The 17,733-nt window shown below is 44.9% G+C and overlaps 1 protein-coding gene across 1 annotated transcript in view; it reads left to right on the forward strand.

Moving 5' to 3' along the window:
• Positions 1-10,708: 10,708 nt before the first annotated feature.
• The window catches only part of agbl5 (AGBL carboxypeptidase 5), a gene marked incomplete at both ends in the record, with an annotated part of 13,473 nt that continues 6,448 nt past the window's right edge, over positions 10,709-17,733 (forward strand). Inside the window, 10 exons of the mRNA XM_080524290.1 lie at positions 10,709-10,923; positions 11,209-11,380; positions 11,489-11,655; positions 11,786-11,963; positions 12,226-12,404; positions 14,839-15,379; positions 16,109-16,278; positions 16,783-16,918; positions 17,036-17,241; positions 17,467-17,708. Of these exons, the coding sequence (XP_080380416.1) occupies positions 10,709-10,923; positions 11,209-11,380; positions 11,489-11,655; positions 11,786-11,963; positions 12,226-12,404; positions 14,839-15,379; positions 16,109-16,278; positions 16,783-16,918; positions 17,036-17,241; positions 17,467-17,708 (2,206 nt within the window). The remainder of the gene's footprint in view (positions 10,924-11,208; positions 11,381-11,488; positions 11,656-11,785; positions 11,964-12,225; positions 12,405-14,838; positions 15,380-16,108; positions 16,279-16,782; positions 16,919-17,035; positions 17,242-17,466; positions 17,709-17,733) is intronic.

Raw genomic sequence — 17,733 nt, forward strand, 5'->3', positions numbered from 1 at the left:
ATTCTTATGTGTTGTGTTTTACTACTTTTTTTTTTTTTTTTGCATCTGTTTTATTTGCACATTTGTAACACTGTTTTAAAAAGGTGCTATATACATAAAGTGTGTTATTATTATTATGATTTCTATGTAAAAAAAACAACAATAGAAACTGAAAGCCCTGACATAAAAAGTGCTACAATGTATAATTGTTCTTTATAATTATGTAACCAAGAGTGAAAATGGTTTGATTTGAAGGGACAAATAAATTATATTCTTCAATGGATGAATCAGTCAGACTCTTATCTTCTCACCGTTATCTGTTCTAAATAGTTGCTAGAGATGGCCAAGACAAAGGTTTCAAGTTTATTTTTACGTCACATTACACGTGTAAGTGAGTAAAATTCTTAGGCTTCGGTTCCAGACATTGCAGCACAAGACATAAGGCATAATTCAAGATAAGAAAAAGTGACAGTAGTACAGGACATAAGTGACAAAAAATAACAAGACAGGATATAGTTGTCAGTATCTAGACAATTTTCAGGCAATAAGCCAGGCAATAGGCATAATACAAGATTGTGACAAAAAAGTGACAATAGTACAAGTAAGACAGGATACAATAGTGGTGCAACTAGTAATAATAGATAGTTCAGTAGTAAAGTGGCTGTGAGCTTAAGATTTACGTAGTCCATATACATGAGGTGTGCAAATGAAAGGGCTTGCGTGTGAACTCAAGCTCCAGTGTGAACAGATGACCTCATTGCCGCCTGGTGCAACTAGTGACCGCCTCACACTGCCCTTGCTCTCATCATCAAGCAATGAATGACCCCTGTCACATTACGTTTTAACCAAGCAGTGGTGAGTTGGCTGCCCGGAGATATTCCTTGTCAGTGACTCCACTGGCTCTATTATATGGACATGCAGCCTCTGTACGTAAGTGGTACATACAGTATAATGGTCTGACGGAAACATTTCCCCCCTGAGTCATGACATTGTGACAGGCCTTCCTGGCTCAGAATGAATCATTGGACCAGTTCATTGTGATAGTGGGGATTGGAATCTGGTGTTTGTCAGTCCATTGTTTATTTTTTTTAACAACGTTTTTATTCAAAGAGTACATATACACAATGATACTGTTACGTCCGTAGTGTGTTTGTATGTGTGTGTTCTGTGTGTTTCCTGTGTTTCTCCCAGGTGATTGTCCTTCCTCCCTGCCTATTGCCATGGTGATAGCCTGATTGGGCACACCTGTGCTCAATCCTCAATCAAGGTGGAGGTGGAAGATAAAAGCCTGGGAGAGACACTCAGATGGTGCCAGTGGGCCATTCCACAACTTGTGTGTGTGCGCGCGCGGTTAAAACTTTAATTCGGTTACTGTGTGTTCAGCTGTAGTATCTTTCTGTGTGTTTAGCTGTAGTATCTTTGTGTGTGTTTGAGTTAAAGTTGTAGTCTGTCACTTTGTGTTCTACTATAGTTTGCTACTGTGTGTTCTTCTCTAGTATAGTTCTGTGTAGTGATGGGGGAAACAAAGCTTTCGACGCATTGACACATTCAACACAATTGTGTCGGGAAAAGTCGATGCAGTCGATACAGCAGCTCCATAATGCCATCTGCTGGTCGGGTTGTGGTATGGCGGCTGTATCGACTGTCACTAGTCAGGAATTTGGGGCAAACTACAATAAGCCCACCGTCATCTGTGATGTCTTGTTCAATAAAGGTGCTGTGACAAACTGTGTCGATGTGTATGTGGCCATATATGTGGTGTTAAATGTTGGTGTGTCTAGTAGACTATAATAAATACATATATGAATAAATAAATAAATGCAACTCTTGTGTCCATTTCTGATATGAATAGAATAGAATTTGCCATTTAGCAAACGCTTTTAATCCAAAAGCTACTTACAGGAACATTCCCCCTGGAGTAATTGTAGTACTCAAGGGCACACTAGTGGTGTTGTTTCAGGCAGGATTTGAACTCACAACCTTCCGATCACCAGTCCAATTCACTATTCACTCCACTATCCCCTTGATATGTAAGGATACAAATCTGAATGACATTTCGGCATGTGTGGGACATGGCTGTTTGACAATTGGAGCAGATATAAATGATCCACATGTCATAACAGGGCCAACAGTGTTGGGACGTGCTCGTTGAACAGGGAAAGAGTGCAAAACAAGGCTATATTGTGGGAACTGGACAGACTTGTGCTTATGTGAACAATAAAATATGTATTGCTTGTGTACATGAACAGGCAACATTTTATGTATGTGTATCTATCTGGCTAGCCTATGTGTTGCAATTATGAATCTATGACTATCTCTGTATGTTCTATGTCTATCTATCAATATCTACCAATCTCCTGTCTGTTTCTATCTCTGTCTCTGTCTCTGTCAATAAATGTATTCTGTCTAGCGTCCGTATGTCTCCACTCTGACTACAACCCTCGAATGAGTGAGTTCAACGTCATTTTATGCAGTACGAAACTTGGAACACTGCCTCGTTTGCGGAATGATTGACACACCGGTCAGAGGTGCTCGTGTGACGTACGAAGCTTCGTTCGAGTAGTCACGTGGTTTTTGCCAAATTGACACAAGCATCGATGCACATTGCGTCGGAAGATAGACGCCGTGTCATATGACTACTGCGTCGAGCGTAACATCACTAGTTCTGTGTGTTTGTTTCTAGTTAGCACATGCTACCACCATAGTAGAGTGCTACGGTGTGTTGCTTGGTAGCTTAAGCTACTGGTATAGTCATTGTGTTGCTATTACTTGTAGTGTGTGTGATTTTGACTCCTCCTTGCAGAGGGAGTGTGTTTTGAGTCATTTTAAGTTAATTGTTTCACTCTTGTTTAATTGTTAACTGTTTATTACTTGCATAGTCCCTCAGGGCTCCATCCTCGGCCCCATTTTGTTCTCCCTCTACATGCTCCCTCTCTGTCTAATCCTTCAACGCTACAAGATCTCATTCCACTGCTATGCGGACGACACCCAGCTTTACTTATCAATCAACACTGACGACCCCGCCGATCTGAAGCGCCTGATGGACTGCCTCCGCGATGTGAAGGAGTGGATGGCCCAGAGCTTCCTACAGCTGAATGAGAGCAAGGGGGAAATCCTCCTCATCGGCAACACCACCGCCATCACTCAGCTCAGTACCAACATGGGAAGCCTGTCCACCCTTGTCAGACCACATGTCAAGAACCTCAGTGTCATCTTTGACTCCGAGCTCAACCTTGACCGACAAGTGAGCTCCGTCGTGAAGTCATGTTTCTACCAACTACGCATCATAGCCAAGATCAAGTCCTTCCTCACCCCCAGTGACCTGAGGAGGGTCGTCCTCATGCTAATCTCATCAAAGCTTGACTACTGCAACTCACTCTATGCTGGACTTCCTGATAAGACCATCTATCGCCTGCAGCTAGTCCAAAATGCCGCTGTCAGGCTGGTGTCAGGCACCAAAATGAGGGACCACATCTCCCCTGTCCTCATCTCCCTTCACTGGCTCCCAGTGAAGAAGAGAGTGAAGTTCAAGATCTGCACCTTTGTCTATAAAGCTCAACAGTCTCGCCCCACCCTACATCAAGGACCTCCTGGACCAGTCTTCCACCTCAAGGCCCAGACCCAGGCTCAGGTCCGACGACCAACTCAGCCTGAGGGTCCCACGCACCAACCTCAAGAGGAAGGGTGACCGTGCCTTTGCGGTGATGGCACCGACCCTGTGGAACGCGCTCCCTTCTGACATCAAGTTTGCCCCCACTCTGGACACCTTTAGAGCCAAGCTAAAAACCCACCTCTTTGTCAATGATGTTCCCTAAGTTAAGTTCTTATTTGTTGTGAAATGTATGAATGCACTTGATTACAATCTAGTAGCTGCCATCAAATTGTCTAGATTGTCCAGGGCCTAGAACCTAGGTCTTTGCTGTGTTCAGGGCCTGAATGGCCCTGGGGTAGAAGCTGAGCTTCAGTCTATTTGTCCTTGCGAACATGGTCCTGAACCGCCTGTCCGAGGGCAGCCGAGCAAAGTGTTCGTTCCCAGGGTGGGATGGGTCTCTGGAGATCTTGGAGGCCTTCCTGAGGCAGCGTGTGTTGTACAGCTCTTCCAGAGAGGGGAGGGGGGCGCCGGTGATCTTCTGGGCCGATCTCACGACTCTCTGTAGCGCATTCCTCTCTGCGGCTGTGCAGCTGGAGAACCACACGCAGATGCAGTAGGTGAGGATGCTCTCCACTGCGCAGCGGTAGAAGGTCACAAGCAGCTCCTGTCTGATGTGGTTTTTCCTGAGGACTCTCAGGAAGTAGAGCCGCTGTTGTGACTTCTTGATGATGGCTGCTGTGTTGTAGGGCTGCAACAACGAATCGATTAAATCGATAATAATCGATAACGAAATTCGTTGGCGACGAATGCCATTATCGATTCGTCGTCGTTTTTTTTTTTTTCGTTTTTTTTTTTCGGGTTTTGTTTCCATAACAAACCTACTTCCTGTTGACGCACGCCACGCTGTCTTGCGGCCGGTGTAGGCATCGCGAATCATAGCGAATCATAGCGCTACCTATGGCCGGAAAGGGTAGAACCTATGACTGTCCTATGACTGTCTGCTGTCAGGACATGCTAGTGAGTTAGCTAGCAGGGTTAGCTCGCTGCTGCCGCTAGCTGACTGTCACTACGCTGCTCGTCCAGCTGTAGTCTGCGTAGCTGTGCTGAGAACCAGAGCACTAACTATGTTTCTATAGAGGAGGGTTACACTAACTATGTTTCTATAGAGGAGGGTTACAGCTAACTTCCTATTGTTTTATTATATAAGTCCTGCTGGGCTCAGCCCTTCCATGGTCTCCTGCTCTCCATGCAAATGCAGAGTGAGGCACTGACTGTCGCCTAGCCTATTGTATGGAGTGAGAGGACACATTGCATTGTTTTGGAGCATATCTGTTATATAAAAACATTAGTGTCTTGTCTGTAGCCTATATTGCACTTTGGGTTACTGACCTTTACATTAAGCAAAGTTATTACCTAAAACAATGCATGTATTGAGCTAGAGTTCAACTACTTTATTGAAACAATCTACCGCCATAGTCCATGGCCTGTTGTTAAACCTATTTGATGTAGCAAAGCCTTTTTTATTTATATGATTTTTTATTTTTTATTAATACTTATTCATTTTGCACATGTATATGTATAGGCCTGGCTGATTTAGAAAACATAAAATACAATTTGCAAAATAAATATAAAAAAAAAATCCGATTTATCGATTAATCGGTAAGACAATCGGCAGATTAATCGATTACCAAAATAATCGTTAGTTGCAGCCCTACTGTGTTGGTCTTCCAGGACAGGTCATCCTGTATGTGCACCCCCAGGAATCGGAGGGTTGAGACTCTCTCCACGCTCCCTCCATCGACGAGCAGGGGCTGGACCTCAGATTTTTTCCTCCTGAAGTCCACGATGATTTCCTGGGTCTTTGACTGGTTCAGCAGCAGGTTTATTCAATTGTCAATTATCAATTGTCATTTTTATTTTCTTACTGTCCTCCTCTTCCTAATGATATATGTAAAGCACTTTGAATTGCCCCTGTTGTAATTATTTATTATTATTATTATTATTATTATTGTTGTTGTTGTTGTTGTTGTTGTTGTTTGTCACAATCTGCAATATTTTCTTTTGAATAGTTTTTATTTACTTATTATTTGCTCTTTAATGGTGAATGTGACTTTTAAATCTTGAGCACAACTGTCTTACCTTATCCTAAACAAAACAACTCAGTTGTTAATGTTTTCTTTTCATTCATCATATAGGAGGCTGTGTTCGGAATAGCATACTAGCATACTACTCATACTAGATATGACGTAGATTTGAGTAGGCGAGAGCGTTCACACTGTACAGTATGCGAGATTTGAGTATGCGAGAAATGCAGTATGCGAGCAATATTTCCGGAATAATTTAAGTATGTTACGATTGGACACTTCTGGAGTACTGTTTCCCAAAATGCATTGCGCGTCCAGGGTTGCCAGATGGGGCGGGTTACCGCCGAATGGGCTACTGGATTTTGAGGTTATAGAAAGTTTAGGCTGTAAATTGTCAATCCCATCTGGCAACCCTGTGCGCTTTCAGCCTCGTCAAACTGCGTCATACAAACTTGTAGTACAGCTGTTGTTTACATTGTCCGATAGCCTGGGGGCCGAAAGCTTGCAATAAACATCATTTTATATATAGGCTACGTCGTCATGATTACAAATATGCCACTTGAAATGCATGAAATCCAAGTTTATTTGTGTCTTACACACATGTCATGTCCGCCTAGTATTTGACTGATTGTAGCCCAATCACAAATGATCCCAGTATTGTCCTTCAGACGGACAGGTTGGATGTATTGTGCTTGCTGCAGCAAGCCCACGATATGTTATTGCTCATATATATTTATTTTAATCATGTTCTTTTACCAACTGCTAAGACAACAATATAGTAAACTAGTTACTTGAGCTAGCTAAAGATATTGGCCCCCCAAATCATTTTACAACTTGTTGTAATTATGTTACGTTTCTGTCGAACTCCGTAAGTAAGCAATGTATGTAAGCAACGCAGGGTAAATTTGCTCTGAGAGCGCCGGAGCGCACACTGGGTTCAACTTCATAAATGGACCAGGTCATTTGATTGGACAAGAGGCATTCCATGAGTGCTGATCAGATTTCCAGGGCAAATTTACGAACGCAGCCGTAATATAGCTAGGAACAGAAGACAGAAAAAAAATCTTCAGATCAGATATATAAACGGGTTATTTTGGTAAACTAGACACATTTTGGGAATATATGTGGTTACTTTCTCGCCTGAAATAAAATGTACTTGTAAACTTGTAAAACCAAAAGTACAGGTTTTAGCTAATGAAGGTTTAAAATGGAGGTTTAAATTCGCCGCCCCCGGGGAAATGCATTCTGGGAGGCGGTATGCATACTGTGTAAATGGTCGGCTGGTTTTCGCATACTTGTTATGAATTTAGTAGGCAGTATGCAGTATATACTCATTGAGTATGCTAGTATGCAGTATGCTAGTATACCATTCCGAACACAGCCACAGGCTTTGCAAACCAAAAAACTCACTGGTAGTAGATGCCGTAGAAATCAAGTGCTCTTTGCATATGAACATGCGCACAATTTCTTTTTTCCCTTTGATGTTATGCAGAAATGGCAAGCTTGTGTATTTACTTGCCAGACATGCCAGCCAATCCCAGTTCGCGTTGCCCTCTACGTACCTCCCTCTTTTTGATCTGAGCCAATCAGCGCACGGATTGATGTCGCTCCGCTGCTCAGTGTGTTTGTTTGGGTTTAAAGAGCAGTTTGGTGATCGGAAAGGACGCAAACGCGCAAGATGAGCATCTCTCGCAAATAAGTATGAGCATTTCATTTAGTCACGATGTTTAAACTTTTATTTCATTTTCCGAGTGGTGATGAAACTGCATCATGATGTTTTTGCTCCGCGTTTGTTTCATTGGCTTGCTAATCGAGCTGCTAAGGTTGTCTGCAACGTAGGGGGCTATCATCTATAGCTAGAAATACAAATGTCACGAAACCCATATCATGATGAAGGCATTATTTACCCACCGAGTCCGTCATCATACCTCGTTGAGAGCATGAGCAACAATAGTGGATGTCTAGTCTTCAGCGGGGCGTTTAACCTAGCCATCAAAGTCAAACAACTAGCCCGCTACTACTATCTTGGAAAGCTAGCAAGGCTTCAAAATCTATATCAAAGATATTGCTGCCCTAGCCAGGGGGGGGGGTGTGTGTGCTGGTGTCAGCCAGTCATAGCAGGATGACATTGATGGAGTCTATGGTGTGTAGCTAACTAGTATCTAGCAATGACTCCATCATCAGTATCTGCTCTTCTTTCTCGAGAGGCAGAACAAAACAACTGTTCCGTGGGTGTCGTTTTACGGGTAGCTCAAGGAAAGAACTGTGTGACACTGGCTGTTTCTAGATGCCTAGATGTTCTCTAGTAAACCAAGCCTCTGCTCTGTCTAGCCACCAGGAACACGAGTTGCCTTACATCCAATTCCAATGCCTTACATCCGCATTTCATCAATTGTTCAGTGTGTGGTTGCCTGCTACAGTCGATGTTAATTCAGGCAATGCATCTTATAATGCAGCGCTGTGGATGTCTGTTGTTGTTTGTGTACGTTGTATTCAGTTTCAGCAGCTGTTATCAATAGCATGATGCGCACATGGAAGAGAAGATGCATTAGTACCCCTGATTATAAGAGAAACAATTCAAATTTTTTTTTTTTTTTTTTTTTTTTTTTTAAAGGCCTATGACACGGTGTGTTTCATTATGGCACCAAATAAAGTTTCCAATGTTGTACATGGCCTACATAAGTCTGTGGCTGTGTTCGGAATAGCGTACTAGCATACTGCATACTAGCATACTCAATAAGTATACTGCATACTAAATTCACAATAATAGTATTCATAGCTTTCAGTCACGTGGTTTCTTCCCTAGCAACCACCAACCTGACGGGCAAAAAGTATCATAGCAACATCGCTCAACATGGCTGCCTACTATTTAGACCACCTCACTCATGAAGAACTATCAAGATACACGACGGTGATAGGAGTGGAGGATTGACACCATTCAAATAGTGTTGGATTCCCTGTCTTCTACTCTATCCGGACACGTTGGAATTATTTTCCTAACCCCCGGAGAATCAAAGTTATTGACCTGCAAAGGGTGCCTCCTTGACCGGCTTTTCCCGTGAATAACACCGGTTATGGAGGTGGTACAAACATAAGACTATTATTGCTAAATTCACCATCAGTATACGGTCATTTTGAGCAATTAACCACCGCGCTGACACCCCGAGAAGATATACTTTTAATATGAAACTCGATCAACCGGGCGTTCACCGGCTGCTGGACGAAACTCCCAACTCCCGCTGTCAGCGAGGCGAGGGAATATTTATATCCGGGAATTCGCTCCTTGCTGTGTCCACAGTGATAGGAGTGGTGGATCGACTCCATTCAAATAGTGTTGGATTCCCTGTCTTCTACTCTATCCGGACACGTTGGAATTATTTTCCTAACCCACGGGAAATCAAAGTTATTAACCCGCAAAAAGTGGGTTTTGCCCGTGGGTTTTGCCCGCAAAAAGTGCCTTTTGCCCGTCAGGTGGGCGTTTCCACTATGCTGTGACGTCACATGAAAGCTATGAATAGTAGTATCCGAAAACCAGCCGACCATCCATACTGCCTCCCAGAATGCATTTCGCCGGGAGCAGCGAATTTAAACCTCCATTTTAAACCTCCATTAGCTAAAATATGTAATTTTGGCTTAAGTGTTAACATGTCATTTTATGAAGTTTTAATGTTTTCAGGCGAGAAAGTAACCATATATATATATTCCCAAAATGTGTCCAGTTTACCAAAATAACCCGTTTATATATCTGATCTGACGATTTTTTGCGGCTTCTGTTCGCTAGCTGCGTTCGTAAATTCGCCCTGGAAATATGATCAGCACTCATGGAATGCCTCTTGTCCAATCAAATTACCTGGTCCCTTTATGACATTGCACCCAGTGTGCGCTCCGGCGCTCTCAGAGCGATTTTACGAACGCACCCTGCGTTGCTTACCTTCACTTACGGAGTTCGACAGAATTATCGTAACATAATTAGATGCTCTTTGGGTTCGAAACATAACTTCCCTGGGTGCCAGTGGGTTGGTTGATGGCTCAAAATGACCGTATAGCGATGTTGGAGTTAGCAAAGTAGTATTGTTTTTACCACCTTCCTAGCCGGTGTTATTCACGGACAAATACGGTGCCCGGGGCACACTCTTTGCGGGTTAATAACGTCGCTTTACCGGGGCTTACGGTGAAAATTCAAATGTGTCCGGACAGGGGAGAGGGGCGGGATCGTAAATCACTTTGAATGGAGTCGATTGAAGACCCCCATCGATGTCGACACTGCTCGGAGTGAATTTAAGCAACATCTTTAGCTAGCTCAAGTAACTAGCTTACTATATTGTTGTCTTAACAGTTGGTAAAATAACATGATTAAAATAAATATATATGAGCAATAACATATCGTGGGCAAGCACTACAACCAACTTGTCTGTCTGAAGCTACAATACTGGGATCATTCGTGATTGGGCTACAAACAGTCAAATACTAGGTGAACATGTGTAAGACACAAATAAACTTGGATTTCATGCATTTCAAGTGGCATATTTGTAATCATGACGATGTAGTCATGTCTAAGAATGCATTTCACCATGTTAATGTTAATTATTGTTAATACATGTTAATTCCCAGTATAGTGAAAATACCACCACTCATCCGTGATCAGACTTAGCTGGGGTGCTGCAGCTGAAGAGTATCAAATAGAGTGCAAAAATGTTTATTGCAAGCTTTCGGTCCCCAGGCTAAGTAGCCCATTCGGCGGTAACCCGCCCCATCTGGCAACCCTGGACGCAACTCTGCAACTCTGGACGCGAAATGCATTTAGGGAAATAGAAGACGAGATAGTGTCCATCAAAACCGACTTCAAATTTCCCGGAAATAACTGCTCGCCTACTAAATTTCTCGCATACTCAAATCTCGCATACTGTACGTTCGGAACGTACTACATACTCAAAATCTACGTCATATCTAGTATGAGTAGTATGCTAGTACGCTATTCCGAACACAGCCTGTGTGTGTCTTTAACAGGGTGAGTTTGAGTGCAGGCTGGCCTTCAGGACCTGAGGTCAGTGCTATGGAGGCCCGCTTCGGCAGTGTGGTGTTTAGTTCGCGGTTCGATTCGGGGAACCTGGCCCGCGTGGAGAAAGTGGAACGGGTCACCACCTCTGTTTCAGCTGACTCCTCCACTGCTGGGAACGGCCCTTCAGGCCCTAACGTTGCCCCTGACTACGAGTTTAACGCATGGACACGCCCAGACTGTGCAGAGACGGAACATGAGAATGGGAACAGGTAACCTAGCAACATTTAGAGGAAATCTCTCTGGAAGTTCAAACCTGTTTCTGATGACATCCCTTTATGTTAATAAACGTGTAGATGACCTGAAAAGCAGAGTCATGATGATGATGAGGTGTGTGTGTGTGTGTGTGTGTGTGCACCTGTGTGTGTGTGCCTGTGTGTGTGTGCGTGTGTGTGTGTGTGTGTGTGCCTGTGTGTGTGCGCCTGTGTGTGTGCCTGTGCGTGTGCGTGCATGTGTGTGCCTGTGTGTGTGCGTGCATGTGTGTGTGTGTGTTGCAGGTCGTGGTTCTACTTCAGTGTGCGTGGTGCGGTGCCAGGGAAGCTGCTGAAGATCAATGTGATGAACATGAACAAGCAGAGTAAACTCTACAGCCAGGGCATGGCTCCTCTTGTACGCACTCTTCCTGGCAAGGCTCGCTGGGACAGGGTCAGAGACAGACCTGTCTTTGAGGTACACGCTGAATTAATTTGCTTTGTACACACACACAGACATACTTTGTCTTCATCAGCCATTGATCTTGTTCTCCCTTCCACCCCTCTCTCACCACTCCTCTCTCAGATGGTGGATAATCAGTTCATCCTGTCGTTTACTCATCGGCTGTTGGAGGTGCGAGGAGCGACCACCTACTTCTCCTTCTGCTTTCCCTTCTCCTACAGCGAGGGACAGGAGTTACTACAGCAGCTGGACCAGAAGTACCCCAACGCTGCTGCTCTGAGCCCCAACAGGTATGTTTACACACACATACACACACACACACACACACACACACACACGTTAGTGTTTACTTAATATAATCCTGTAACATTTTCTTTCTTTCTTTCTTTCTTTCTTTCTTTCTGTCCCTCCCTCTCTCAGTCCGGGGGACAGTGTGTACTACCACAGGGAGGTGTTGTGTCACTCTCTGGATGGTAACAGAGTTGACCTTCTGACGGTCACCAACTGTAATGGTATGCAGGAGGAGAGAGAACACCGCCTGCCCAAACTGTTCCCAGACACCCTCACACCCCGACCTCACTGTTTTACTGGCAAACGGGTAAAATACACCCTCACCCACACTGACACACATCCTGACACACGTCCTGACACATCCTGACACACACACACACACACACACCCATAAGGTTTTGTGTGTTTTGACTAAGCTTACTTTACCACTCCATGTGCTCTGATGACATATGACTTTGCAAACCAGTTTTCCTAGACTATGATCAGCCTGATAGGAGTGATATTGAGGAACCCTGATGGTAGGATGGTGATGACGCTGTGTGTGTCTGTGTGGGTCTTTCTCTCCTTAGGTGTTTTTCCTGAGCAGTCGTGTGCACCCCGGGGAAACCCCGGCATCGTTTGTGTTTAACGGGTTTCTGAGCTTCATCTTGAGAAAAGACGATCCTCGCGCTCACGCTCTCCGGAACATGTTCATCTTCAAGCTCATCCCCATACTCAACCCTGATGGGGTGGTCCGTGGCCACTACAGGTAAGTTACACACACACACACACACACACACACACACACACACACACACACACACACACACACAGTAATGAAGTTCACAACAACATCTCTCTCTCTCTTTTCCAGTCTCTCAGTTCAGTTAAATTCAATGCAAGCAATATTTATTAACAATTTAAAGGTCCAGTATGTAGATTTTAGCTTTAAAATAGTGGCCATGATAGCCATCATGGTAGCCATCCAGGAATGAGGTCACACGATGAAGAACATTCAGTGAAGAGCCCAATGCACACAGCGTGCGATTTTGTCGCACCACAAAATTCGATTTTCAACTCACACCATTGAAGTCTATGAGAAAATCTCATCCCAATGCACACGGCGTGTGATTTAATCGCACCGCGAAAATTCGATTCCATTCGTTTTGAATGGGACAAAGCACAAACGATTTTGTCGCACTGTCAAATTGTCACATTTTGTGGTGCAACGGATTATTGCGTCACAATGGGACAATTGGGAAAACTTCAACTGGTCTATCTAAATTAATTGAGTCACTCATAACGGGGAGAGAGACTGGAGCATACATTTTTGACTGTCTCCTATTTTGAAGAGAAGTTAAAGGCTGAAGGTCTGACCCAAAAGGTCTGATACAGTACATACACCTACGGTACATGAAGGGTTTATGACGTACAACATTATCATTTCATTTTCATATCATATATTTCAAATACATACTGGACACAACGGATAATGGATGCCATTTGGTAAACCTCATCTTCTTTTCAGTGTGCCAGGCAATTTCTCGCCTTTTCGCTAATTGCATGACGACATCAATGACCTATTTTAAAACATATTTTTAACTCTCCAAAACAATGTGTGACTTTGCAAGGCAGGATAGGGTGAAACAGAAAAGGAATCAGAGACATGTAAACATTGGAAATTGAGTCGGCGAATAGCTAGTTGTTGGACTTGAGTAGCCTAAGCCAATTTGCATATTTTAGTGTGCCGTGTAGTGGTGAGCACCCGGTCTTGCTGACCGCCCCTTGTAGTGGAGTTGTGTGGTGTCCTATGGCCTCGTGTTGGCCCGTATGGTTATGCTGTGTGAGCGTGCTTCTCTGTGTGGCTTTATGAGCGTGCTGTGGCTCCAATAGAGCGTGCCTTTTTTGTACACTGTTTGTAATGGTAATTAGGGAAACCAGGTCTAACTTATTGAACTATGCCGTCCTCCGAATCTATGTCCGCCTGATCATCGCCCATAATAATAAAGTGGCTTTTATAATACACCTTTCTGGCTGTGTGTTTTGTGCGCTCCCTCTCCTGACATTTTACCAATACCCCTAAATCAGGGGGTTGTTGTTTTATTACAATATGTCCAGTTGTATCTTGTAGAAATTGTGGAAGCAAGGCAAGCAATATTGGTAGAGCCTATTGTAATCAGCCTGCCTGGTCCGACTACGTAACAATAAAGTAACAATTGAGAATGGAATGTTGTGGTGCGACAAAATCGCATCGCACGCCGTGTGCATTGGGATGAGATTTTATCATAGACTTCAATGGTGAGTTGAAAATCGAATTTTGTGGTGCGACAAAATCGCATCGCACGCCGTGTGCATTGCAATCGAATGTTGTCCGGCGACAAAATCGCACGCCATGTGCATTGGCCTTTAGTCCAAACTAAGATTTTTGGGGGGTAAAATTATTCTATAAATCTCTATTTTAGTTTGGTTTGTTTACAAGGATATGCACATGCTTGGAAAATTATTAGAAAACAGCATATGCACTTAACATATTCCCTGTGTGACCAGTGGGGGCAGCAACATTCAGAAATACATGCTGGACCTTTACCAATGCATTTATTTAGCTAAGAATGATTCTGGAGATAAGCAAATCAGTAAAAAAACAAAAAACAATGTTTGAATATCAATGTATATCTTGCCCTGGGGGAATCAGCCCCTTCGATAGCTCTGTTGGTAGAGCGGAGGACTGTAGAGGCAAATTCTGAAATCCTGAGGTCGCTGGTTCCTCCGGCTCGAAGGAGGGCCACTTTTTTTCTCCCTCAGTAGGCTGAGTGTGCATACATTACCAACTTGATTGTACATGTCCCTAACCATTGATTTCTACCAGGGAGGACTCATGTATTCTGTTCTAGTCCACTAGAGATGACAAATCTCCCAGTAGTTAGAAATGTGTATCATGGCTACAATGCAGTCTCTCTTTATGGTGTAAATGTAATAAAGTTGACTGAAATAAGTGAAATAAGGGCTCCAAATCATGCTATTGATATTGTGATGATAGCTATCAAAACCTCCCTCTCTCTTTCCCTCTCCCCCATGGTTAAACTCATTGCAAGCAATTTTTTATTACATCAAAGGAACAACCCAATGTTGCATTTAATAGTATGTTTATGAATGTTTAAGAATAATTCTCAGATTGACCTGTCATGAATCTCTCTCCTTTCCAGAACTGATTCCAAGGGAGTGAATCTAAACAGGCAGTATCTAAACCCCAGCCCTGAGCTTCACCCCTCCATCTACGCAGCCAAAACACTGCTGCTTTACCATCACACACACAACCGCCAGCAACACACACACCCCAACACACACCGAAACACCAACACACACACAGCGGCCCCTCCCCTGAACACCAAGCTCACCAATCAGCAGCCGGCCCCTCCCCCCCTCTCCGCTCTGGAGCTCAGCCTGAACCAATGGAACTCTGAAAGAGACTCGCGCCCCGCCCCCCCGGCCATCCCCATGATGACGGAGGAGAACGCCTGGGTCACTACGGAGGCGAGGAAAGGGGAAGGGTCGCGTTGCTCCGAGAACGATTCGTCAAGCTGCTCCGAGACCACACCCCCCGTCCCCTCGGACCTGTCACTCGCGACCGAGGAGCCTATTCCTCCTCATGAGGGAGGCGTGGCCTATTATGTGGACCTCCATGGCCACGCCTCTAAACGTGGCTGCTTCATGTACGGGAACAGCCTATCAGACGAGAGTCAGCAGGTGAGAGGAGGAGTGCGTCACTGTTTGTCTAACAGCTCATTTCCGTGCGCTGTGTTGCTGTAGATCAGTGGTAGTCAGTCATTCTTGCTAGGGAGCCACATTGGCAGAATTCAACCACTGAGAGAGCCGCCACCATAACCGTGTTAAATTAACCGCAAATTAACATACCTCAATGAAGTAGTTCTGTCTGCTCACGCAGTACTTTTGATAGAAGTAAACTCTAAATACTTGGCTTGACTACAAATCGATCCATTTTAAATGTTCATGGCAAGGTAGTTGGATTCCCTATATCTATTCTGATTACTGATTAAGTACTTGATGCGGCCCAAAACCGCAGTCGAATGGGATACGATGCTGCTTCGCTCATCCCTCCCGTCTCTGTTAGCGACCCTCCTCGAGCAACCGCTTACCTGAGCGCACATGTCGACGAAGAAGTTAAGCATCTTATACTGCCACCTATTGGGCAAGAGAAATTGCGCAGTTTATGTTGTGTGGAATTGGACTGCTTGGAAAGCTATTTGAGATTGTTCTGTATTTAGTAGTCTGTAACTAACATCTAAAATATAAGTATTAGCGCAAGCCGGCGATTAAGGCTCTGCAAGACACGCAATGACCACTCCAGATGTTTTAATATCTATCGTCTCTGTGTTGCGTATCATAGGTGGAGGAAGCTGAAGTTGGAGGGACTGCTAACACTGTTAGCCTTTCTGTTCTGTTGTCTCTCTCCAGGTGGAGAACATGCTATATCCCAAGCTCATAGCGGTGAACTCGGCCCACTTTGACTTCCAGGGCTGTAACTTCTCAGAGAAGAACATGTACGCCCGGGACAAGAGGGACGGGCAGTCTAAAGAGGGCAGCGGGCGTGTCGCCATGCACAAGGCCATAGGGTTACTGCACAGGTGGGGGATACGCACGCACACACACGCAGACATATACATATATATGCACACACACACATACGCACATACATACTGTATATACAGAAGGTTATTGGCCTGCTGCTGCAAATGTGGCTGTGAAAGGGGCGGCTGTGGCGCAGGAGGTAGAGTCGCCGACGCTCGCCGTCTAATGATCACAAGGTTGGCAGATCAGCGGTTCGAGCCCCGGCTGGCCACATGCCCACATGCCTTGGGAAAGACACTGAACCCCAAAATTGCTCCCAGTGAGTGGGCCAGCGCCTTGCATGGCAGCTTGCCGCCATTGGTGTGTGAATGTGTGTGTGAATGGGTGAATGAGAGGCCGTTGTAAAGCGCTTTGGAGCAGCAAAAAAGTGCAGTCCATTTACCATTTACCAAATGTGCTGCACAAATACATTCATATACTGCAGCTCTACGCTGGTGTGTTTTGATGTGTGTTTGATGCATGTTGCGCTTGTAACGTTGTGTGTTCTCTCCTCTCTGCAGCTACACCCTGGAGTGTAACTACAACACCGGGAGAACAGTCAACACCATCCCTCCTGCCTGTCACGACAATGGCCGAGCTACACCCCCTCCCCCTCCCGCATTCCCCCCCAAATACACACCGGAGATATTTGAACAGGTGCATACACACACAGACACACACACACACACCTCAAACATCCATAAAACTCACCCTAAACATCCATGGACACAAGTCAGTCAGCTAGTTGTGTGTTTGTGCCTTTCCGTCTGTCAGGTGGGACGTGCAGTCGCCATAGCAGCCCTGGACATGGCAGAGTGTAACCCGTGGCCGCGGCTCGTCCTATCAGAGCACAGCTGCCTCACCAACCTGCGTGCCTGGATACTCAAGCACGTGCGCAACAGCAAGGGCCTGAACACACACACCCAGTCACGCGTACACCGCAACGGCAGCAAGGCATCACCTCCCAAGAACATCAGCTCGTATGTACGCGCGCGTACACACGTACACGTACCCACGTACACGTACCCACGTACACGTACACACGTACACGTACACATACATGTACACATACACATGTACACGTACACATTATACCTCAGTTTTATACATTTATTCCGAAGTTTGTGTCCGAATCTGTGCATGTATATTTTGATGACTATTAATTATTGTTAAAATGATGTGTGTGTGTGTGTACCTCCCTGCAGCTCTCTCTCCAGCTCGGCGTCTGAGAACACACTGAGCCGCGTCCGCTCCAACAGCCACAGCAGCAGCAGCCAGACACCTTCCCCCAAGATACACACCTCCCCCAGCTTCACATTCGGCTGCCAGCCGCCCCCCCGCACACACACACACACACACACCAGCACACACACTCACACCGGCGCACACACACACACCAGCACACACACCTTTCGAGGAGGCAACAAGGCACTGGGACCGGTCAGAGGTAAGATCATCTCTTTTTTAATTTT

The sequence above is a fragment of the Nansenia antarctica genome, assembly GCF_963989245.1.
Source record: "Nansenia antarctica genome assembly, chromosome: 1".
Taxonomy (NCBI): domain Eukaryota; kingdom Metazoa; phylum Chordata; class Actinopteri; order Argentiniformes; family Microstomatidae; genus Nansenia; species Nansenia antarctica.